Source organism: Argiope bruennichi, chromosome X1, assembly GCF_947563725.1.
Source record: "Argiope bruennichi chromosome X1, qqArgBrue1.1, whole genome shotgun sequence".
In the NCBI taxonomy this organism is placed as follows: domain Eukaryota; kingdom Metazoa; phylum Arthropoda; class Arachnida; order Araneae; family Araneidae; genus Argiope; species Argiope bruennichi.
This window is the reverse complement of record NC_079162.1, coordinates 97,220,616-97,247,462: the sequence shown is the minus strand read 5'-3', so window position 1 is coordinate 97,247,462 and position 26,847 is coordinate 97,220,616. Positions and strand designations below refer to the sequence as shown.

The 26,847-nt window shown below is 29.9% G+C and overlaps 1 protein-coding gene across 1 annotated transcript in view; it reads right to left on the bottom strand.

Moving 5' to 3' along the window:
- Window positions 1–9,353: 9,353 nt before the first annotated feature.
- The window catches only part of LOC129959150 (uracil-DNA glycosylase-like), a 28,761-nt gene continuing 11,267 nt past the window's right edge, over window positions 9,354–26,847 (bottom strand). Inside the window, exons 3-9 of the mRNA XM_056071974.1 lie at window positions 25,240–25,398; window positions 23,549–23,644; window positions 15,265–15,319; window positions 10,412–10,454; window positions 9,946–10,034; window positions 9,691–9,869; window positions 9,354–9,596 (exon numbers count right to left, since the gene is read on the bottom strand). Coding sequence (XP_055927949.1) covers window positions 9,450–9,596; window positions 9,691–9,869; window positions 9,946–10,034; window positions 10,412–10,454; window positions 15,265–15,319; window positions 23,549–23,644; window positions 25,240–25,398 — 768 coding nt within the window. The 3' untranslated portion in view covers window positions 9,354–9,449. The remainder of the gene's footprint in view (window positions 9,597–9,690; window positions 9,870–9,945; window positions 10,035–10,411; window positions 10,455–15,264; window positions 15,320–23,548; window positions 23,645–25,239; window positions 25,399–26,847) is intronic.

Below are 26,847 nucleotides of genomic sequence, written 5' to 3'. Positions count from 1 at the left end.
CCATCCTCTTGGCGATAAACCAATCTTCAAAATCTAAACTCATCAATGTGTCCCATAGGAAATTTCCTCCAAGCATCACTCGTAAAATCAAGCTCAGAAAAAGCTCGCGAATTACTTACGATCCCAGATTCAAAAGAAGACATGGCTATCTAACGAAATGAAAGAGATAGCATGAAATTCGACTAAGACTCCTAGAAAAATCGGCTCCTTATCTCATTAAAGAAAACTTATCTACAATACTACCAGAAAATTTCGTAGAGATTTCATTCAGTTCCCTCCAATTCTTGATACAAGCGGCCTGAAATATACATCTCTGGGCATCAAATTCTTCGTTAAAAACTCTTTCAGCCTAATCTGGATTTTAATGATAACAATCATGTTTCAAAAATAAATTATGTTGTCGACAAATTCATTAAAAACTCAAAAACGAATAGCACTATTAAACTCTAATGAAACTTAACTAAGGAAATCTTCACCATCCACAAGGAGATCAACGCAGAAATAGCAAATGGAACATATTTCATTCCGAATAAAGAACTCAAAATGTTACTCATAAATTAGATCACTTATAATGTCAAAATATTTAATAAATGCCTGAAACAGCCTTATTTCCCTTATTTATGGAAAATGGCACAGGTTTTCATGTTTCTAAAACCTGGGCAAAACCCTAAACTTCCTGGCACTCTCGAAAAAGTTTTCTTTAATAGATTATAGAGTCAATACAATGGGCAACAAATTATAACAGATGAACAATATGACTAATATGGCAATTAAGTGTATTACTCGCAGCTTTAACTACAACTTTTACACAGGCGATATTTTTCTTGATGTTCGCAAAACTTTTAACCATTTTTCGATCTACAAGCTTATTCCCAAAAAATTACCACGTTACCTTAATGAAATTCTCATTCTTTTCCTGAAAAAATTAACATTTAAAATCAAAATAAACCACACTGCCTATGGAGATGGTCCCATCAATGCCGGAATAAGTCAAGAAAGTATACTCAGCCCATTACTTTATACGCTATACATTACGGACATCCGTAAAATGAACAATATCTTTAATTGCTTTTTTGCTGATGATAAGTCATTCTGGTTCAAGGAAGTACAACAAAATACCCTTCAAAAATTCTTCAACAGGGACTCATAGAAATCGAAAAATGGTGTACTCTTTTGTGTATCGTCATTAATACCTGCCAAAATGCATGCAATAATTCTCCACAAAGAATATATCAGAAAAAAATTACAAACTCTTGCTTTCTTTGAAGATAACCTCTCTTAGGATAAAGAAGATCAATATCTTGGCGTGATTCTGGAGATAAAGTTTATTTTCGAGAATCACATCAAATTCAATACCTATGAATTCTGGGTAAATGTGCATCTAATTATGAATTTGACGAAATTCACCATTTCCTCTAAATAACAAAGTTTCTCTCTCCAAATTAATCCCATCCTCATCTGCGCTTCTTCTTGCTGCTGAGAAAGTACAAATTAAGCAAAACAAATGAATAGAATCATCATAAAAGTACCATGGTTCATACGATTCAATGTTCTCCATAAGGATGTAAAAATACCAAAAACTGAAGATCACCTTAAAGAGTTTTCTAGGAAATTTTTCAGCCAACTAAGCAGCATTAAAAACCCAACCATCAAAGATCGAATCCAATTTACCGACAAATCCGGAAAATATTCCTATCCATACGTTACTACTAAATAGAACCTTCCATGTGAATTTTTTAAAATATTTTTCTCAGCTGTTTTGCTTCAATTTAAACTTTCCTGCACCTCTTAAACCATCACTACAACTAGCTACATCAATCTTTTACCTTTCTCTACTTCACCACTGGTACTAGTCCAAAATGTTTGTGTCCTTGATGAGTTTATTACACTCAATCTGAATAGAAGTGCCCCGGCCCTAAGATTCAACCAAATTGCAACAAAGAAAACTGTGTATTTTTGGATGTCAGCAGTATTTTAAATTCCTAACTTTTTAATAATCATTTTTATAGCCACCATATAAATTCACGTTTTGCAGACAAATCAATATGCTATTTGTATAGATAATTATTTTAAACGGAAGTAACGAAACTTTTTTCTGTACCTTCGGAGGGACTGTAAATGCTTGTTAAGTTATAGATATGGCTAATTTAGAAGTTTTGAAAAAATTGGAAGAACTGCTTTTATGAAAGCATATGATAAAATAAAACAGATGTCCTAGCCAAATGTTAACTTTTCAAAACAGGAGTTGGAACTGAATTTTTGAAATCGAATATAGAGTAAGTATATCGAGGGAAGTGATAGGCGGAGACAGAAATTTTCCAATAGAGGGACAAATAACACGATGGGGCGGGCAAGCAAAATTTCTATACGCCAGCTTCAAAATAATCCACAATAATGAATTTAATATTTTATTCTAGGTGATTAAGTATTTAACAGCTAGTTTAAATAATAAAAAAATGTTTACAGTTTATATGTCCGGGAATGAGAACTGTGAAAATGAAGAATCAATACTATAATCTCAAATGAAATGTATCGCACTGACATTAGAAACAAGCTTTCACATTTTTATTTAAATTTTATACCAAATAACTCCCGAAATAAGAAAAATATTCACTGTTATAAATTTTAATTTATATTCAAGTGACGGACATACTTTTTGTTGTCATCTCCATCCAAAACGAAAAAGTGATATGGTATGCATGGAGCATTCGAAACTATTTTAATCCATTAACGCCTTGCGTTCACTTGTAGGGACGATTAGAGCCTCAATTTCAGTTAGATAAACATTTCAACTTCAAAACTGTACTAATATAATCCTATGCATTTGCTTTAATTCGTTATTAATAGATGGCAAACCATAAAAGATATAAAGTGTGTTCTAAAACTTTCTATCTTAGACTGTTCTTCGAGAATTACGCTGTTTGCGATGTCAAGAAGAAAAAAGTTTTTAAAATTATATAAAAATTTAATCTATGTTTGATATATGTACTACTATGAACGATTCTTTAGTTCATACATTTTTACAGTTTTATGTATTTTTAAATTTTTATAGATTTTTTAGCATTTTAAGTTCGTTCCTTTTTACGGATGTGAGGTTTTTTTAATCAAATTAAAAATCTTTGGATCGCATATTTTTTTAAAAATATTTTTCCAATTTAACAGATACCATTTGCAACCAGTATACAAATTATTTTTTAAAATAAAAACGTCAGCCATTAAAGGGTTGAGCATTACACAATGCAATTTTTTTTTTTATCATTATTGTAAATATCAGCAAGAACCGGAGAATTAAAACTCTTCAAACAGAAACGTGAATTATTCAGTTCACGCCCACTTGACACACTAGTTACCTTTTTAACCTTTCGGTCCTAATGAGCATATATGTCCTGGAGATCAGACTTCAATCACTATTGGGATAATAAATCTTATTTTTACATGGGTTTTCGTAGAAAAAAAATTTTTTTAATGAGAAACATGCAAAAATATGGGTGAAAGAGTTAAAAGGATTTCGACGAAAAATTTCAAAACTAGAAAAAAATATATCAGTGTATTTCTTTTTTAGAAAATAATCAATGTTTTATATCTTGGTATTTTATATAAAAGTTGATTAAGAGAATTTTTCAACAAAAAGTTTCAAACAGAAAATGTCAATAATTTATGGAATTATTATTATGTCATGGATATATATATATATATATATATATATATATATATATATATATATATAAGAAATCCTGTTACATATTTATCTGGAGCCTTATTTTCAAAAACATTTTTTGACCCAATGAGAATTTGAATGACCCCAAAAATAAGCCTTTTTTGCTCAGTTTTAAGTATCGGCATGTAAATTATATATAATATAAAGTAAATCTAACTTCCATTAACACAATTTGCTAATATTTATTTCATGTCCTTTGATAAACACAAACTGTCTCAATACAACCACTCGTTTATATTGCAAGAGAGTTCTGACAGTAGCTATTTACGTTTTTACAGAATTGACTTTAGCCATTAACATGAGGTATACTTGTCATAAAGAAGTAACATTTAATAAATTAGAAAATTTAATACAGCGAAAAGTAACGATAAATAAAATGTCGTTTGTTCTCTTAAGCGCACAGTAAAATTTGAATTAAGGAAAACCAGTCGCAAGGTACTCATGCACTCGTTTTATTATCATAACACTCCAGCCTTATACAATTCTGTTACTCTCCTTTTTTCTAACAATTCCAAACCCCGGGGAGGCACCTCGAAATGAAGATGAGATGCTTCCGGCATGGTGGTTGGATCTCGCCACCCTGGAGGGTACACAAATAGGTGGGGGATCTGACTCCTCCCATCGATGACGGGACGTACTTCCTTCGGGAAGGGTCGTACCGTGGCCAGTGATGGCCCTTAGGACTCAACCACAATTTCCACCAGTGTTGCTGTCGCGGCGGTCCGGTCATTCAGCCTTATGGTCTAAATCCGTGTGTCTTCGTGGTGGGTCGGAGAGTCAGTTGGTTGACTTTCCTAACAATTCCACCGAAAGGGATCAAAGAGGCGATGGAAGTTGTTAGTTATTAATAGAGAAACATTATGTGCAGAGTAGGGTTTGACGGTTTTCAAACCCGGTTTTTTAAAGCAAATTTGTCACATTCGAAAACCGGTTTTTAAATTAAGAAAACCGGTTTTAAGAATTCATATTATTATGTAAAAATTAATTTTGAGCTTATTAGATTTGCTATTCATTCTATGCAACGGGCAGCAAACACATTTTTTCAACGTTGCAAGTTGCGTTGGCCAGTGCTTGTGCACTGCACAGTTGCGTCTCGAATTCGTCAATTTATGTTTTTTTCATGAACATCCCTTTTCACCTTTTTTTTTTCTAGGTGAAACAAAAGTTTGATAAAGTTCATCTCTTGCTTCTCGTCGGATGTTTTGTCTATCGGTATGAAATCGGTGCTAATAGAAACGTCAGAAATTTGACTGGCTCGTTTCGAAGAACTTGTGAAAGGAATAAATAATTCCCCGTTTTCTGCTTTTTGATCACAGTATTTAATGATATCATATAAAATTTTCTTCGTGCCACTCCTGAAAGCTTTTTTACACCACTTGAACTAGCCATATCAACAGGAAATATTCAGTTAAAATAAAATGCTGTCAGAAATGACATAACTCTCACATACACGTGAAAAAAAAAAAAAAAAATAGAACTAAAAAAGTATCTAATGCGAGAAATCCAAGGTCAAATGTGCTCATCGTTCTGCGTCTCACCCCTTAATGAAATGGAATTGTCGAAATGTGGTCTCAGAATCCGATCCGTCTCGAGTCATGACAAGTTTGCTTAATATTGTGAAGGTGAAAACTGGAAACAAAAATATAAAGTTGTTATATTTGGTAAAAATAACATAAGTATTAAGTATGTTTAATTTTTGTTTATATTTTCGATTTTACATTTTAAAATTTACATTTTATCATATAAATTTCTTCTATCAAAAATTAGTGTAAAATAAGTAGTTCTGGCTTCTGTTTAATGGAATTTTAAATAAAACACAGAATGTTAAAATATTCCATATTTTCTTTCGCAACGTTTTAACATAAATTATGCCTTTAGCAAGCATCGGAATTAGATGAAGAAATGTTTTTTTTTTTTTTTTTTTTTTTTTTTTTCAAAATTCCTAGAAATTGTGTAGATTAGATTATTTTAAATTGCATTAATATTAATAGTTAAAATAATAAAATTGTAAAATAAACGTCAAAAATATTTATTCAATAACTATAATTTCATTTTTAGATAAAAATGTGTAAGTTGGAAGTTTGGGATAGTTTCAAAAAGTTCGGGATAGACAAGGCAATCTAAAATCATTGTAATAAAATGTTGAGCTGCAAAGGATCGACTACGAGCAATCTACATAATCATTTGAAATCAGTTCATAAAATAATTGTCGGAAATAATATAATTGTTTAGTTTCTTGAACACCCTGAAGAAAAACTTACGAATCCAAAGACACTGAAAGCTGAATTTTCATTATTTGAACTAACGAATAAAAGAACAAAAAACTTAGATTTGTAAGTTGATGCCAAACTCAGTAACTAGGGAACGAGTATTTTCAATTTCAGGCAATATTGTGTCCAAAATAAGAACGAGACTTAGCCACCGTTCAGTGAACATTTTATGTTTTTTAAAATCCTATTTTCTTAGGAGAAATTTAAATTAGTCAAAATAATATAAATATTATTTGAAATTTTTGTTTGAGTTTTCGTGATTTTGTGTAAGTAATATGTATATGTAATCTTAAATTTTGTTTTTTATATTTTGACTTTGATATTGATTTTGTTTTTTGTTATTTTATATAAATTAAAATAAAATAAAAAAATAAGATAGGGAAAAATATTTTATTTTTCCCTATTCAATTTTTTTTGACAAAAATTCGAAAACCGGTTTTTCAAAAAGTCGGTTTTTGTATAAACCTTAGTGCAGAGTCAATTGATAAGAAACATTACGGGTAAGTTTAGGTCCTTTTTATTTGTGGATACGGTCATAGAGAAAACCCAATCATAAAAATACAAGATCTTCATCGGACACATTGAGCATCTGCATAATGAGGTGCGCACTGCCATGCAACGTGGCGACACTCATAAGAACAATCAGCAGCAGATACGAAGGGTAAATGGGATTATTCCAACAAAAGTAACAATCCTACAAGTTTTTATCTGTCATCCTGATTTAGTCGACACACTAACCACTGTTGGGAAAAAGCGACATCTGATTTATTTGTCGCCATGCTGGCTATTCTGCCAACTGCAATACAAACGACAGAAAAAGATAATCAGAGGTTTCACTTAGAAATTTGATAAACGATCGTAGTGCTTCCAGTGGCAGCTTTTAGAACTACAACCAGAAATCATTGTGCCGCCATATTGTTCGTGTTAAGCCTCGTTCTATGAAGTTGGGATGCGACGTGGTCAGCATAATATTATGCATTTTGCATACTGATTGGCATTTTAATATTATTTACTCTATATTTGCTATTTTATTCCATTTTTTTCTCCGAATACCGTTTTGCTTGTTTTTCAGAACCAACAAAATGGATGCGAATGGCAGGCATACGAAAAAAGCCTTAAGAAAAAAGGAAACTAAAATGTTTTATTTGTGAAGATTATGGATGAGTATTATTTAGGTAAACTTTAGTAAATTAATTTTAGAATATGTGTTTCGTTTTTGTATCAAGAATGTATGATTTTCGTTTTTGGTATGGAATAGTTATGGCATTTTAATTTTTTCTTTATTATTATTATTTATATAATACATCTTTTTAAAATTTTCATCATGTGGATGTATATTTCTGGCATTGATATTTTATGTATTCTGAATCGAAAGTAAAAAAAAACTATATTATATATAATTTTAAAAATGTTAAAACTTATCTTCAGTAAAATGGCATTTTGTTTTTATAAATTTTTTAAGTGCATTCGTTTTTTTTATTTATAATTCTTTATTGTAAATATTATAGACTTAGGAAATTAATTTTTAAGAATAATTTGCCAATTGATTTGACACGTAAGAATAGAAAATATTCAATTTTAACTAAGCTCCGTCAATATTAAAATAGCGTATCGTCATTACGAATTCCTAAGTGTTTAAAATTTAAAAATTCTTAAGTGAAAATTTATTTCAAATTTGTCTTTCAAATATGAAAATAGGTTAAATAAAATTGTTTAAAAATAAATTAGATCATAGATCACTTTTCACATTCATGGAATAATAATTTAATTGACTTGTTCATTCCTAATAGTGAAGCATGGGAATAGTGATGTTTATATAAAAAAGAAACTGACGTTGCATAATTTGATCTTATTTAATTTTTTTTTAGATATTGAATTATCCAATTGCAACTGCCTTACATTTGCATATGCTAAAAGCTAAGAACATTGAACCTCTTCATCGGAACTTTATATGAAAAGTTTTATAATTTATGTTTTTAAAAAATTCTTTAATTAAACGCAAAAATTTTACGATTTTGCTTTATAGAATTTTCATTACACGTTAGAAATGTTACTTATTTTCATTGTTTTGCTAATTATTATATTTGACATTATTTTGATTATATCAATTAAGCGTTGGTATTATTTTGAATATAACATGCTACATTCAGTTAAAAAGATGTAATTTGATTTCAAGTTTGGAGAAAGTAGTGAATTTCACAAATGATTTTTAAAACCTTTTTTTAGTTTAAATAAGAGTAATCAAATTTATTAAAAAAATTACTGTTGGAGTTAAAAAATGATTTGAGAATTAATATGCAATTAGCTTCTTCAATTAACACTTAATATCCTGTGGAATTTAAAAAAGTGATCTAAAATATTTTTATTTTGAAAAAGAATAAATATCATTAAACACGTTAAATTACACGTCTAAGTCTTAAATCATTGCAGTATTACAAAAACGTGATTACATTAATTTTAATGTATCAATTTATATTCTAAATTTACTATTAAGAAATTTTATTTAATAAAAAATTAAGTGAGAAAGGAACACAAATTGATAAAAATGCTAGTTCAGAAGTGCATTGTTTGTCCAAGAATATTAAAAATGGATAGTAAGAAATTATATTTTCTTTAATTTGATAATATTCGTGGAAAAAAAGTTTGTATTTTATATGGTTTTCATGTCAATGAAATGACACCTATTTCCTCTACGTCAGATTGATTGATTTCCTATTAGTTCTGATGTCAGGAGTGGCGCCAGTCTATGTGGATTGCCATGCTAAACGTGTTTCTGTTAGTGTATCAGAGTGGTTTCATTTCGAAGGGAAAAAAGTACTAAACTAAATTTTATCTTGTGATAGTTAATGCAAATGAGGTTAAATGACACCAAATACAGGATAAAGGAAATTTTAGTACAATTTTTAAGAAAAACTGCATAAGTTGATACCCTCCTGCAAGGGAGTATTTCACAAAATTGTCAAATTAAAACAAAAGATTGTTATTGATAATTGGAAGTAAGACCAAGAAGGATTTAAATAAAGTTATTTTAATGACTGAAGTTCCATATTACAAAGTATCAATTGGGATTGAAACCCTTAAATAAATTCTAATTTAAAATTTCATTGAAATAAATATTTATTTCACTTTCATTAAAGGCTTTTGTATTCTTTCTTTCTAAAATAAAACTCAATTTTAAATACTATATTTTAATTCTGCTGTATCATTTTATTTTTTTAAAAGGGTTCAGTAACTTTCTTGTTGAATGGAGGGAAAGAAATTCATACACAAACCAGTCAAGAACAAAATTATTGATTGACTCTAAAAGAAAACAATTGTTTAAGATGAACTAAAAGTATCTTTAATGAAAATGAAGTTACAAAAGATGACACTTATATAAAAGTTATTTGAAATAGCTTAATTTACAATAAGTAATAAAATTAGTATTTTAAGATTCACATCTTATCACAAGAAAATATTTCTTAGATAGGTAAGTGGGCCCAATCAATAGGTTTCTTATTATATTTCTTCAAATACATATTCGTTTTGGAAAAATGGCGACAACTGAAGAATCCTAGATGAGCAGTTAATTCTGATGGATGAGCTGCAGTAAGGACAAGATGCTTTCTCTGTTGGGTAGAAAAATAAAAATCTTAAATAATTACTAGCAGAGATATATATAATAGTGCGTATATTTAGAATTAATAAGTAACCAAGTATAACCTTATTAATCAACTCAGATTTTTCTTGAGCATTTTTACCCCACAGCAAGAAAACTACATGAGATAAATTACTATTTATCCATTGAATCACAGCATCTGTGAAGTTCTCCCAACCTTTGTGTTGATGAGACTTCGGCCAATGCGTTCGAACAGTGAGGCAAATATTCAGTAATAATACCCCTAAAAGATGAAAGGATTATATATATATAAACTTAAGCATATTTATAAATTGTTACCAGTAGTGAATAATACCAACCTTGAGAAGCCCATCCTTCAAGACAGGCATGAGGTGGGGGTATGAATCCTTCTATATCCATAGAAAGTTCTTTATATACGTTTTTCAAGCTGGAATATATTAATTTAATCAGCACTTTTAAAAAGGACAGGAAAAAATCCCATATCAATGTTTCAACAATTTGCAATACAGGCAGTTATACAAACGAAATGTAGTAACATCAAAGTTCGAATCATCTGATTTAAGATTAAACCTATTACAATTTATAAAAACCAGTTGAAATTGAAAAAATTTAAAAGTTGAGTCATTTTGAAAGACAAACCCGAACATAAAGAGACCATTATGTATTTACATTATCTTAAAAAAAATAAAAAACTCGTTCAAAGAAAAAAATAAAAATGAATGCTTCTTAGTTTCAAGGGAAGAAAAGATGAGAAACAAGAACACGCACGATTGCAACTCAGTATATACACAAAAACATTCTTACCTTTCAGGAATTCCATACCCGCCTCGTGCACTAAATGCTAAACCTGAGAGGAAAATAATATAAATACTATAATGTATAAGTAATTTAGCATTATTTCTACAAATAAAAAAAAAGATGAATGTGTTTGTATGGTGCTCAATACGCCAGATCGTTTGACTAACAGCTAATAAATTTGGTACATTTCAGTGATAAATTTCGAAAATATTACTGTCCCATTTCATACCAAAAATTGACTTTTTAATGATACTAATTTAATAGTCATGTAAAATGTTTTCCAGAATTTTGGAAATAAAAAAAATTAAATCTAATTTTCAAAAATACAAGAAGACCAGCATTTCTGCAATTTTATTATTATTTTGATAGTATCTAAAATCAGAATGATTTTGTTCCACTTTTTTTCCCTTATATATTGCACAGTACATTCTTAATGCTATGAAAAACAGGTGAAAGAAAATATTGGCAATGATATACATACTTTTATATAAAAGGTGGTATTGTAATAAAAGAAATTATTCATTGACAGCAAAATTTCATTAATTTGTAGCTTGCCAATTAAAGTAAAAAAAATAACCTGCATATGGACAGAATGTTTAACCCATTTGCATCATACAGAGAAAAGCGGTAATTTAGTTCTTATCATTAATTTTTTTTCTTTGTAGCATAAAAAAAAAAAAAAAAAAAATGGCATTAAAACTTAAAGGGAAAAAAAAAAAAAAAAACGAACTGTGTAAATTTTTATCGGTTTCATATACTTTTTATTCTCAAGGGGGGGGGGGTGTCACTTAAGCACACGTGTCAGGAATTATAAATTTTATCAAAATAGGGATGAAATGAAACATGATATATTTACAGGTTATTTAACAATACAGTCACAATGGCATTAGGTAGTGTAGCAACCATGGATAAATAGTAAAATTGAACTAGCCAAGCAAACAGTAAATACATAAAATTTCGAATTAAAGCAATGTAGACCAAAAGAATTGCAAAAATATCTGATGGAACAATAGATATGAATAAACAAAAATTATGGAAATTACTTTATATTACAGGCTAAAATCATACAGGCCTTACAGGCTAACATCATCAAAAAGTGCTAGTCTCGTGTTGGTCAAACAAACAGTATATCAAATCGTGTAAAATAAATGTTAGAATTAAAAAATATTTCTTGCAGAAAATAAAAATAAATATGTACTTGTATAATGTATCAAATAACAAATCTAAACTAATTAAATTCTTTCTGTATTGTTTTAGTTTCAGTGGCATTGTGCTTGGCGGGGGAGGGGAGTAAAAAAAAAGTCTTTTAGTTATCATATTCACCTATTTTCAGACATACTCTTCTTGCGAATGGATTTTGTTGAAAATTTAATAGAAACATATAAATATGGTGAAAAACTACATGACAAATTTCATCCATCAAAGCATTTTTGAGTTCACAGACAAACGTAATTAAAAAACGTTTTTTTTTTTTTTTTTTTTTAACCAGGGAAGACTGAAATGCGGAGATTCATCAAAATCTTGAATTCGCATTGTTGACGATTAGAATATTTCTTGGCACATTTCGTATACGAGGAAGCAAAATGTAGACCAGCCATTTCCCCCCTTTTTTTTGAATAAAACAGATTTATTAAAACAAATTCATATCAGTAATGTGAGTTAGGTCTTACAACGGAAGGTCATGAGCTGAAACATTTTTAAGGATGACATTTAGTATAATAATACCGTTAGGATGATCATTCATTAAAATTTTACAGCGCAATAGCTAACCAATTCCCAGCAAAGGATCCTCAAATGATCAGTACAGCTTATACAAAAGCAATTTAAGACTCTTGCTGAATGTTTAGACAGCGCACACAGTAGAGCCTTAGCTTCGTAGTCGCGGGAACAGGGGTTTGTGGTGGAATTTTTCCTTTTAATTTTCCTTCAAAATTATTTCAAAGAAATATTTACAAATAGTTTTAATAAATATGCCTTTCATTTTTTTATCCATATAATCCATCCAAATTCTCAAATTACAATTTATTTAAAAAAATAATTATAAATTTAAATGTTTTAAAATAAAATAAAATTATATAAACTGAATTAACAATTTACAGATATTTCAATATATTACTAATTTTATGCATCGTGAATTTTCACTTTAATATGGTAATAATTTTTTTACATAAAATATTTAATGTATAAATATAACTTTCAATATGATAAATAATTTAAATAAATATTACAATCTTAAAATTAAAGTTTACTATGTCAACAAAAGTTTCCCATATTAAAATCAGATCTATTTAATGTTGCTCTAAACCAGAGGTTCCCAAACTATTTTTTTCTCGTGTACCACTTTCAAAGTTTTACTATTTTCGATAGACCCCCTGCTGCTACATTTCTACTGTATTCCCAAAACTCCTAAAAAATATCACCCTAAATTGGGGGTGTTAAGAAGAAAAAAAAAGTATCACATTTTCTTGTGTCCTATTTATTAAAATAATACTTGTAGTTATACAAAATTATAGAACTTTATTATTACAAACAATCAACAATTAACAAAAAATCAACAATGAACTCTGAAATGTAAATCAACAATAAAAAATAGTCATACTTTTAATGAGACGGATGTACTTGATGAATTGACAGCAAATTATCAATATTTGGCTTCAGTTTTGTAAGAATTAATCTGAAATCTCCCCGTTCTGTGATGTTCAACCTGTTTTTTTTTGTTAACAGGTTGGTAACGGCACTAAAACTTCTTTCGACAAGATATGACGAGGGAAGCGCTATCAAAAATTTTCTCGCAATTTCCCACAGCCCAGGATATTTTTCGGGGATTTCTGCCTGCAGCCAAAATGTTTGATTTTGATAGCCTTTTTAAAATTTCACCTTCAGTTCCTCGTTGGTGCTGAGCTCAAGTAGCTCCTCTTGTAATACCACATTCGCCTCTTCCGTTTCATCAAATGGGGTTATGATCCATGGTGGTATTTCCATCGTCAAAATATCTTCAAATCAATTTTTGAAGTCATCGCAAGTCAATGCAAGCACAGCGCAAGTCGCATTTCATCCCTTTGGCAGGTCTAAACAAGCATCCCGGACGAGCAGGCGCCACTTTGCAAGTCTCGACATGTGGTGCACACTTGTACTATTATCTATTGTTCTATTCAATTCTGTGTTTGAACTGAGTCTCGAATATTTTTGAGTACCTACCTAGCTACCTACCTGCCTACGTTGATAAGTAAATTCAAGCCTAAATTTTTGTTCTTCATTATGAAAACCAGAAAATTTTTCGTGGACCCCCACTTACAACTTGTGAATCCCTGTTTTCTTTTCACGTCTACGTGGACCCCCGTGTGGACCCCCTCCTATGGACCCCTGGGGGTCCACCTGGACCACTTTGGGAACCTATGCTCTAAACAATCATTACCAATTGTGCGAGACATTAAAACGTGGTTAGTTTCCAACGATTCTACGATAATTACCATTCTAATTCTTATATGTCACTGAAAATTAATGAACGTAGAATAAATTTCCAGAAATATCGAGTAAATTATTTTATAATGTCAGTAATTATAATTCAGTAATTACTCAATATTAGTAATTATTTTTCTACTTAAAAATTACAATGAAAGGATTAGATGAATATTTATTTTTGGTCAAAAAGTGTAACATATTAATTGAAACTATAAGTTGTTAATTTGAAATACTTTTGAAAGGAAATGGTCCTGAATTGAACCCTAGTCTCATGGATGAAAAGCCAATGATCTACAGAGTGTGCTGTTGGGACGCTCAGCGACGGTTGCATATTACCAGCATATAAGCTATGCGCTAAGTTTGAGGGTCATTTTCTCGGAACTGACTGGCTAAAGCGCTTTAAACTTTTAATGAATGAATATCCTAAAGGTTACTACAACCATATACACCAAATTCAATTTTCCAAATCGGGTGCTGTACTTGGTAGTTATGTGGAATATTCCATAAAAAGCAAAACTATTTCGTTAATTATGCCGCTATCATTACATATTTCGCAACTTGATGTTCTAGAAAAACTTTTGGGTAAGATATTAAATATGCAGTAAATTAATTAGAGTGACTAATATGCGTTTTTTTCTTCTCCTAATTCTGAGTGTAAATGCAATCAATTGTAATGATTCTAAATCGCAAAACGAGCAATAATGCTAAACACAGTCTTAATTGTAATTCGATTTAAATACGATGCATTAATTATGATACCATCGGATTACCATGGTAATATAAGTAATAAAAGAAATTGCGGCGAAAGAGCCAATTTTTTAAAAATTTACTGATTTAAGTAAACCGCCGCCTGGCGTGAGCGCAGAATGGCCTCCATTTTTGATTTTAGTAAATGACCGCTTTTCACTAATGACAAAAAATACTAGCGACTACTATTGAAAAATAAAAAAATTCCTTGCTTTTTTTCTGATTTCTTGGAATTCCCTAACCATTCCTAGTTGGCCGGCCACTCTGCAAAACTATTTTCATTGTTTCATTAAATAATTAATAGTGTGATTTTTTTCATTGTTAAATGCATTTTTTATTGAAAAACTCTGTTTAATATTTGTAATTTACAATCTGAATGATAATAATAAAAAGTTACTATACCTAAAACTTCAGAGGATAGATGAACCGCACATTTGTTTTAAACAGCGCAATGATGTAAGGTCACTGGTTTTCATTAGGCAGGTGTATATACACAATTATTATAGAGAATGCAAGACAATAAAATAAAATGGCTTTGATACCTGACCTGACGGAATCACGGACATAAAACTAAATCTAGACTTATCCACGGCAAACGAGCTGATTGCCAAAGGCGACTAGTATCAAATAAAACATTAGATTTTTCTTACCAAGAGATTTGTTGGCTATAGGACTTGGCTCATTTCCTAAAATGACAACTTTAACCTGCAAATGACATAAATACACAGTAATAAAAATCTAGCCTTTAAAACAGAAAATAATCCGATAAAGATAATTTTCAAATGGAGATAAAAGTATTCAAGTCACATATATCCTTACTATTATTATTATTTTTGAAAAAAAATCCTTAAAAGAAATTAAAAAATTTTCTCCTTTTCATATAGAATTCAAATTATAAATGTACAATATATCTGAGTATAAAGTTGAAGATTTCCCTTTTCCTGTGACACAAACTCGAAAACAGCTTTTGGGCTTCTTCAATTCCTCATTGCATCACAGTTCCACCATCACTACAGCCTGGTATGTTACTTAGTTTAGTCTTTTTGGCCAACACATGTCAATAAAGTGTTGATTACGTTTTGCAATCTTTTTATTCTGAATGTAGTAATGTCCTCTGGGGAGCACGCTACTGAGGATTACAGCATCGCGCAGACTTATTACTTAACGAACAAAACGTGTAGCTATCTACTTTTGAAACACTGGGAGGACACATAAGAAAACTGAATAAATTATTTCATACTACTGAAAAACACAAAAAAGAAAAATACGCTTTCATAACAGAAATGGTTATTTTCAAGACTGTAGGAAAGAAAGAACTACTAGATAAAAGAAGATTAACAGTTAAATAAAGGAAATAAAAAATTTTTTAAATTAAAAATTAATTTAAGATAAGAAAACAGATTCTATCACGTATTAAAAATCAAGACGATTGTTTTCTAGAAGATAAATCTCATCATTAGGAGAGGATGGCTCCACAATATAGTTAAATTACTGTTGATCAGCAAATTGATGCTGCATGGGTTAATTTGTGACTGGTCAATAATGTGTTGATCATGTTTTACAATCTTTTTACTTTGAATGCAGTAATGCGTTTAATTGATCATTCTTTCACTAGAAAATAAAATATTATTTCTGAAGTTAATTTGTTACATAAAATTATTAAATAAATAGGTGTTTATGCAATTCATGATACCCAAGGCAAAAAAGCTTTGTTTAGAATTAAAATTGTGGGTCATACCAGAAATCTTCAAATACACCAAGAGATTAAAATACGGATTTCCTCCTAATAAAAGGATAAATTAAATCTGACTGAAATGAAGTGAAGACAAATGAATATGAAGATACAAAGACACTGAGGAAAAACCATACGGAACATACTACAAACATAAACAAGATTTTAGAGAAAAAGGAAAAAGATTTGAGCCGCAGTTAAAACCAGAATCTAACAGACCTAATATGAGATTTGCAGCGTCACCGAATTGTAATAGAGGCTATGAAATTCAAGCCAAATGCTACGCAGGCAGCGAAGTTACGAATAAATAAAAACTACAAAAATCAAAATAGAGGTTATGAAAAGAAAAACAATTTAGTTACAATATTCTCAAAGATGCAAAAACAAACTACTTCAAGTATACAAAACTAAAAGAGACACTGAGAGAGAGAGCCAGACTACTTCAACTTAACGGACAATAACAATTTTACAAAAGAATGAAATAAGTCAGCTGAAACATGCGTCATAATTGACAAGGAAGTTTATACACAAAAGAAATATTGTTTGGAAACAAGAAAGTTACTGTTCTTATGGATACCTTGAGTACGGTTTGTTTATTTAAAAAAATATATATATACACAAGGAGAAGAAACGCTGATCTCAGGTAGCTGTCGAAGAAGAAAATATTGCACTGGAATAGTAGAAGCTCATGTTACATCGATAAGTTCTTCTGGAAACGTATTCAACATGAATGCGAAAAATGATATTTTAACCTGAAATGATGTTCCAGTAATTAATTTAATGTTTGAAATTTTCATCAACTCTGATATTTTGGAGCAAGCGTCGATCAACATTAAGGACAACAGAGTTGAATTCAAAAGTATGGAAACAAAGCTTGTTAATACAAATATCCGTGCTAAACATTGAAGATGCAGATTTTTATCACATACAAAAATTCAAAGAATTATAGGGGAACTCAAGATAATTTTTAAAAATTAAAGCATGCGAAAACTGCCGATGGCGAAGTTATGATGAAAATTATTTTAAATGTTGAAGTCCAATTTGTCAATCTATACACTGTTTAGAATTCACTGAAAAAAAAAATCCAGGTTGAAACTCAAATCCGAAAAAAAGTACTTTTCCTATACGTATATTTAAGATACGAGGAAATGCACAAATAGCACTCATGTGCTAGTTACAAAGAAATATGGTTTTCAGGAATGGAAAAAGCAAAGGAAGGAAGCAAAACTTAACATTATTCAAAATAGCATATTAAAAGATTTATATTTACTTACAGAAATATATATATATATATATATATATATATATATATATATATATATATATATATATATATATATATCGTTGTTTATTATATAGAATTTAGCAAGCCCAAATTAAATTTATATATTAAAGGGGGGATATATTACCTCTCATACTCTATAACTATAAATCACACAAAAGTAAAGGACTCGGGTGAAATAAAACACAAATCATTTTTATTATCATTATAATAAAAGAAAAGATTAAGAAAAAGCATTTCCAAAGCAAGATTACTTTTTAAAAAATTATTCATTTTTGAAAATTCGAGTATTTGGGTATCAATTTCTGCAGATTTCTCAGCCATCAGTTTCATGAAGCTAATAGACCTAATCCGTAACAAAAAAGGTGCAAACATTTCTGTACAACCTAATGTACATTTTTTAGCCATTTCACTTTCGATGAACATATGTAAAAATATTTCCGATATATTATTGAATGCATGAAAGGACGAATGTCATGCAATAAGTTTTAATGCCCATAAAAATTCGGGTTTAAATGATTGTTCTTGAACTAAAATGTTTGAAATCGGTTTATTTTCAGACATTAAATTTGATGTTTTCATATTTGACATGTCATCTTTTCCTGCATTGCTTTTAGATACTAAATCCAACAATCAATGAGAACTTTTTTGAATGGCATGCAGTTTTGTATGTTTTCCTTTTTTTTTTGTCATGACTAATAAGTGCCTGTTTCCCCATTTTACTTAGGTTTATTACCTTCTTACAAAGAAAGCAGTACACAATAATTGTATTTTCAGCAAAATCAGGATTGATATTTTTTTATTCTTCCAGTTCGTATTAAATACGATTTTTTAGCAGCTTGTTGTTAAAAAAATTATGTAATCTACTTTGAATAAGTTCACAATTTCTCAAATAATATACAAACCATTCAATAACCTGAAGTATGGTGGACTAAACACTACCGCGCTGCTTCGGAAGATTGAATGTTTCTAATCCCGACAAAGAAATGTATTCTATATTCTCATGCAGTTACAGAAATCTCGCGCATGCTCATTAGCTGCAATTCGGGAATCTCACGGGGAAAAAACGTCTCACAAATCGAAACTTGAATGAACTACACAGAAAAAAGTGATAAGAAAAAAGCGGCGCGTTTCCGCATTATACAATCGCGAATGGTATTGTTTCAATTTTTTTCTATGAATACAATCTCTCATTCTTGCAATCTTTAGAGGGCATTTTTCAGGTAGGAAAAAACTAAGAATCTTAAAATTCCGTTTTTATGAAAATTTTCAAATTCGCCTGTATTTTAGACGATTTTTAAATTCTCTGTTTTTTGTTCTCCCAATGGTGTGGCAACCCTGAAGAAGTGAAGAAGAAAAAAGGAATAATATGTCCAAGCTTATCAGAGTATAGAGTACCCTATTTGTACTAGTAAAGAAGGATGGATCTCCTTAAATGTGTATAGAGTACAGAAAACTAAACCTTGCAAAAGATAATTTCTTCTGATCCCAATTGAAAATGTGTGTGTGTGTTTTTTTTAAATAGTCTATGCTATGTTAGATCTCAGCAACAGTTTCTCTCATGTTGAGGTAGACAACGATTGTCGAAATTGGAATTTAATAAGTATATTTTAGATTAAACACTGGGTCTGTGTTTTTCAGCATTAAGTTACAAATATTTTTAATCGTTTATGAGATTGGTAAATCATGGATCTCCATACTAAACAGAAAATATTTTTCGAAGAACTAATTCATAATAAAGAAATTAATTGTTTTAGAAAATTATATTAGAAGTCGTCTTAACTATAATGAAATTATTCATTTAAACAGTTTGCAGAATGCATTAAGTGTGCAAGATTACGCAATGTGGATGAAAGTAATAACATTCTATAGCACAACTTCAGTTAAAATATAAAAGATAATAATACAGTTTAATAAATAGTTAACAAGTAAACAGTTATCCGATTCAATTTTGTTGCAATTACCCTGTTACATACAGTATTGTTAATTTGCTCTCAAATACACATCATTCTACCTGAATAAGTGGTTCTATTTGAAGGTAGAGATGGTACTTTCCTTGCTGTTTTCTCTGACAGAGTTAATGAGTTCTCACTAGAATTAACTGACAGAATTGTTGGTATGTATAAATCTTCTAGGAGATTGAACGTTGGTTTTAAGCGATCATTTTCTACGGCAGCCTTTTTCCTTGATCAAAAGGCTGAAATGTTTGCTTTCCCATTTGCAAATGGGGACAGGGACTTGACAGAAAACAAACAAACCACATTCCATTAAGTGGTTTGACAATATGTTTTCACAGTATCAGTGAGTGCAAAAACACCAATGCAAGAATTAGAAAATATTGGAAGTCGATAAGTCTCAATATATTGAAGAATATTATCTGTGGTTGTTCATTGGAAATAAGTGAAGGGTAGGTTATATCTGGAAATTCAGACAAAACTGATAGAGACTGGAACTGCCAAGAAGAATCCCTACAGCTACTGGATGAATATAAATAATTTTCCCATGTGAGGAAATAAATTTTGGCTTCAATAATGCCATTATTCTTGGCATTCAGTAAATTAAATTTTCCCAAGAAATCAATACCTTTGACAGACTGGATAACCTTGGTGACAATGAAAGACCAAATAAAGGTTGAAAGAAAATTTTGATCTAGAGTTGAATGTTGAATACCAAAAGCAAGGATGTTTTGTGCAATTTGGATTAAAGAACTCAACTTTATTTAATGACAAATAGTTTAATTAGAATGATTAGCTAAAAGAACACGATTGATTTGGAGGTTGTAATTATGGTCCAAACACAACCGCTGAATTAGTTTCTCTGCTAATGAAAGGAGGATCAAGAATTACGTTTTCTTGTCTTACAGTCAAAACTGGTGTGGTAAAAACAGTTTATTTTCAGGCTCCTGTAATGTCCCTTGGAATGGCCGAAGCTGCATTCCCTGTGATTTGAAAATTCTTTTAAGCAACTACGCCAGGATACAATAGCAGATAGCTCATAAACCTGCTGAGTGAACTGTGCAATCCGTTTCTAGAGGTGAATTCTGTACCAGTTAACCACTGCCGGTTGGGTGGATAAGCGGAGACACGGCCAAACCATGAATTTTGTTTGAGACTGCAGCTAGCTGTGGCAAATCATCACTTAATGCACTTACAATGTTGTATATAGTAGAAAAAACACATGCATTGCTCCCTTAACAATATTTTCTGCGAAAGAAAGTGCAATAGGTGTGTAGCACCGAATTCACAACGTGCACTAAAGTATGTATTTTTGATTCCTCATTCTCAAAGCAAGACTCAATAAGGAGTTTCTTCAGTATGTAAAATGGCTCATCACCAAGGAGAGTGGCAATAACATCGCTGGCGGATGTTAAGATATCAGCATCAATTACTGCAACGACAGAGTTAAATTTAAAGGATAGGAATCCAAGAAATCATAATGCCAGATTTTTCCTCCTCACATGGCAGTAGCTTAACTCCCTGTACTTAGATTTGGATGTGAATGTCATTTGCTTTAGTTCCTTTCACGCTGGGGTCAAAGCATGTAGTATGCAAATATCCACAAGAGAAATACAGATAAATAGTACAATATAATAGGAACATACAATGTAAAATACAATATAAAGTAAGACACAATGATAACTAAAATCCATATTTTATAAGCACAAGTAATGGGTGCTTATAATGGAAATATCACAAACATTTCGATATATAGATTAAAGGAATTTAGAAAAAATATTCAATAATGCATATGACAAAGAAAAAATCTTACTGACCATAAAGAAATAAGGAGGAGAGAAAAAAAAATTGCCCAGACACATATTTTATTAATTTTATTTTTTGAATGAAATGAAAAATTCACAATTGAAAAAGTCTACTTACCACTTTATAGTAAGGTTCGTTTTATACTTGTTTCGATTTTTTCAAATTATTTTTCAGGTAAATATCTAAAAATTATCACCAGTTTGTTTCTTCAGCAAATTTAGGTGTTTGGTTAAGATATTAGTGAAATAACTTTTTTGACACCATATATTTTTTTCTCTTTGTCATGAAGGTAGAGTATAGTTTTTTTGTTTAATGACTATATTATATTTTGACTTTTTTCAACTGATAAATTAGTCACAAAATTTTTAATGGTGTTACCTCTCTATCTGTAATGCAAATTTTTCTTTTCACATTATTAGTCAATAGTTTTCACTATTGTTCATATAATTAGTAAATCAGTTTTCTTACATGCACTAAATCCTTGTAAACTGAGCAGAGAACAAGCTGTGTGAGGCCAAAGCTGTAGAGCTTTATTTTAATTGGAATTTGTGTGGCTGAACAAAGGAATCTATGAGATCGCACCAGAAGTGCCATCTATAAGGAATCTGTTATAGGTGCCATCTAACAGATTCTGATTAAAAGATTGAAAATCAGTTTTTTCCATGTGCCAGTGTGCAAATTGTAAAAACTGTTTATGCATATGTAAACACTGCAAATTTCATACTCACCTTTTCATAGACGTAATGCCACAGACTTCATACTAATGTTTTAATTGGTGTAAACGCCTGCTGTTGGCCACAATAATAGTATTTTTTTACTCACTTACCTTCTGTTTTTAAGAGGATAAGATTTTATTGTATGCATATCATGAAGAGATTGTTTTAAACTTTTTAATACTTGTATTAGTGAATATATCACACCCTTCTTCATAAATTTGCCCTTTTTGTGCGTTTTCAATCGAAATTGAATTTACCAATGCAATGTACTCTGTGTACCTACCTGTACACACCCCAATCAATATACTTGAGAGCAAAATAAATAGCCATGACCTCCAAGGAGAACACAGAAGAGAGGAGTTTATACCTTGGGAGTCATTGCTTCAACCTGATTTTTAGGAATGGTCGTATATTTGGCATAAAAAAACATCAGAAAAATTTGGGAAAATAAGTAGAAGTTTGCAATTAATGCTTTGAAAATTTTCAATAATATATATGTTTGAAACATTAAAACAGACAGAAGTCGCCTATCAGAATGTATAATTATATGACATAAGTCACAAACATCTTGATCTCTTAATTTCTCTCCAGGAACTCTGCTTCTAATATATTTATGAATTCAGTGTCAGACAATGCTCCACAAAACATCCAAGGTTTTATAATTAATGTTTGATGGGTAAGGCACTCAGTTTTATCCATTTCTGATCATTAAAGCATACCGTATATTCGCTATCACTAATAATTCACCAGGCTGTCATTCCTTTACGTTCAACATATCACCGACAGACTAAGAATAAGGACAGACTTCTGAATAAGGAATGTATTTGAGATATAAAATATATCTGATGACATGTCAGTCTAAATTATCTGGGCTCAATGGCAATGCCCAATAAGGAATGGATGCCACTAACAATGTATCTTCCAAACCCTGGCACTTACAATGGTACTAGTCAGAACCTATATGAAGGGTGCATTGACTAACCTTAATACCAAGACCAAGGAAGTGATCCTTCGTTTCATTCTTTAAGCAAAGTAATCATACAAGTAGCTAGATACTAGCTGATTGATATAACAGTGGCCACGCTGCACTAATCATCAAATGGGTCGCCCACTTTTTCACAGACCGTTCCCTTGATTGTAATCGAGGGATGGTAAAGAGAACCAGAAAGTATATATAGGGGATAAACTTTAAGAGACAAAAGGACCCTGGGAACCTCAAAATCGGAATACCAGTACCTAGTTAAAGATGGACTCTTAAAAATATTAAATATTGAATAAAGCCAAATGAAAAATTTTTAGGTTTAAATAAAATCTTTGGAAAACCTTTAGACTGTTTCAGAATAAATGAAATTCCAGCAGACCTTGTACGTTTTCTTAACACTTAAATACAAAAATTTTGTTATATTCGCGATTAAAAATAAAATAAAACAAGAAAAAACTTACATCTTGTATTTCTGTATAACGAGTCCATGCATAAACAAGTTCGGGTTCTGGACATACTGTGTATCCACCCCTTTCACAATATAAAAATCTTGAGAGCTGCAAGAGCAAAAATATTATAGTTACATAAAAAATAATGCATACATAGGTATTGGAATTCTCAAAAAGAAATTTTATAACATATTTTCAAAGATATTTTGTTTGTCATTTACAAAATGTTTAGAGCATATTAATATAAGTGAGGGGAAAATAAAGCATTTGCAAAAGTAAACCGATGTTAACCTTTAAAGGATAGTCACACAAAACCGTGCAGTCCAGCTGGCTGACCTTTTCTAAAATGCACATCTGCTTAATGGCAATGCAATTCTCTTAGTTATACCTAATTGCACAATAGATTCACAAGGATTTGATTTATACACAATATATTTAATTATAATTAAAATAATTTAAAACTCTCACTGCACATACAGAATTCTAATAAAATAAAAACTGAGCAAATTATTCTTAAGTAAGTTAAAGGCATATAATTCAATGCTATAGTATGAAGGGAGTATGATTGGAATTTTATTACTAGAATAAAAGTTTATACATATTTCACTACAATAAGTGCATATGAGGTTAATTTTGTCTCAAGCAAACCTTTTATACTTTGACAGCAATTTCAGGACAATAAAATTGATATTCATTTCTTTTCAGTTTAAAACTGCTGTTTTTTCAACGAGTAATTAAATTTTTGGTCACTTTAAAAAGAAATCACAATTGAAACCTGTTGAATTTAACTAATTTTCGAGAATAAAAATCTTGAGGTGAAATGATAAATATAATTCTTTGAAAGCAACAAATGAATATGGAATAAAAATGAATTTTTATATATGTCCAAAATAATTTTATCAAATAGATTTTAAGTAAATGCATTTCTAGTACATATTACCATTTTATCAAATTTATATGTTTAATTTCCATATATACTATATTGAATTACTATATACAATTATATATAAATTTCAAATGACAATTTTTATAAGACAGAAGATAATCTGACAGTTTGCACATACATTCAGACTTGGAAAGAACAAAAACAAGCTTTCAGTAAAAAAGATCAGTAAATTTAAGCCTTTTGCATTGATATCTAAGCAATAGCTTTAAAATGTAAGATAAGAAAAGAAATGGGTAATATTAGCAATGGCAACAAAATAAAGTTCATTCATGTAAATTTTTAATCACAGAGGCTTTTATTGACATACAATTCAGCAACTTTTCAATCAATTAACAGATTTTTTTTTACATTCTTTTTTTTAATGTAAAGTTCAAGATCATTTAGAAGGCCTAAGTGCAATCAAGATCATATCATTTGTAAAAATAGACATCAGATAATGAATTTTTACAAGTACATAACAAACATTTTTTTTTTTTTTTTTTTACTCATCAGACGATACATTTTTGCTACAAATATGGTAAAATATTGAAAGAACTGGATCAATTAACTCAAAAATCTAGTTTTAATAATTTGTAAAATTTAACTTCCAAATATGAGTAATTATTGTAGTAAATTTAAAATTCTAAAATAGTAAAAATATAAAGGCATAAGCATCTACAATGATAATGGAAATAATTCACATGAATAAATAAGCTAATTGTACACAATATCATAAATTCGAAATAACACGTGCAAGTATATCAAAAAGACTTAATACTTTTGCAAAGTAATCTTTGGAGAACTCTTCTTCTAAAGCCTTAAACCAAGTCAATCCAATATTACTGCTTAAAGCGTGCTTCGTTTCACACAGTTTTATTATTTTAATTCTTTCAGGATCGCTAGATTCTACCCTTTTACGACCATCCGATTCATTCCGCTAAAATAAAAAAAAAATAATAATAATAAATCAAAAAAATATTCATGTAAATCATAGTTTTTCTTAAATTGCAATTTATGATACATAATATCCTCTTTGCATCCTTGTTCATCAGAATACACATATTCTTTTTTTATTTTTTACTTAAAGACCTATTACATTTCATAACACTTTTTCAGTCCACATATGTAACATAACTGATATTAAATGAAAAAATTATTATTTTTTTTACAAAAAAATTAATTAAAGCTATCACTATAATAAAAAAAAAGTAAAAGAACTTTCTGCATATCTATACAAGGAAAGGGGAAATCCTGCCATAGAAACCCGATGCCAGATCTCAGAATTCACACCCCCCCCCAATGACTATAGCCGTATCTTGAAAATAACTTCATGCATATCAATAAAAATTAAAAATTTCTGCTTAAAAAGAATGGAAATAAAATCAATATAATCTAAATTTCTGGACTTTCTCCACTTAGGAAAATTAACTCTTATTGTGGCAAGATTGCTTTTTTGAAGAAAAGCAAAAAAAAAAAAAAAAAAAATGTATATAGGTAGCTTCTTTACATCATTCTTAACATTCCATTCTTATCAAAAAATAATAAAATACGTCTAGAAATGTCATGTGTTTAATAAAACAAGTTAAAAATAATTTTATAGTGGTAGTATATTTTTATAAAGTTGTATGTATGGTATACTGTACAAAATGAACATAAGGGTTAAGATCATCATCTCGCATACTACATATAAACAGCAACAAATAGTTACAAAATTTAAGTTTTCAATAATGAGCACTCAGGTAATTAAGTAGAGTTTCAAGGTCTTAATAGTTAGCACCCATATTTTTAACCTCTTTTAGATAGAAAGCAATGCATAGCTCTTTTATTTTTTGATAATGTGAGTGATATTCTATGAAAACTCAATTCAAATTTCATGTTTATCAAGAGCTCCAGGCAATTTATTCCATTGTAGCTTATTTCTATGAAATTTTTGGCTATCCTAATAGGTTTAGAGTAACTAGTACAGTTCATGAGCAAAGAATCTAAAATAAAAGGGGAAATCTAATAACTTATGTTGGTTAAAGCAACTGCCAATAGAACCTACATATTGCTTGAAGTAGAAGTCTGACTTGACCACCAATATAAGTGAATAAGTTGCTTTGCTTACAGATTTCCATGACATATTAGTCCACAATTCAGAATCACTTAGTAATTCAATGTTAAACTGCATATAAAGATACCAACTTTTTAATTATGCCTGTTTAAAGCATAGTCAGGACTAAATGAATAACCATTTTCTTCCAACTCAATTCCTGATATCTTACTTCACCCAATGGCTTCAATGAATTTGTAAGATAGTCTAAAATAAAGTTACATTTCTTGAAGTTTTTAACTGGTGAGATTAAGCAATTTTGTTCTATTTATTAATAATTAATTCTTCTTTATT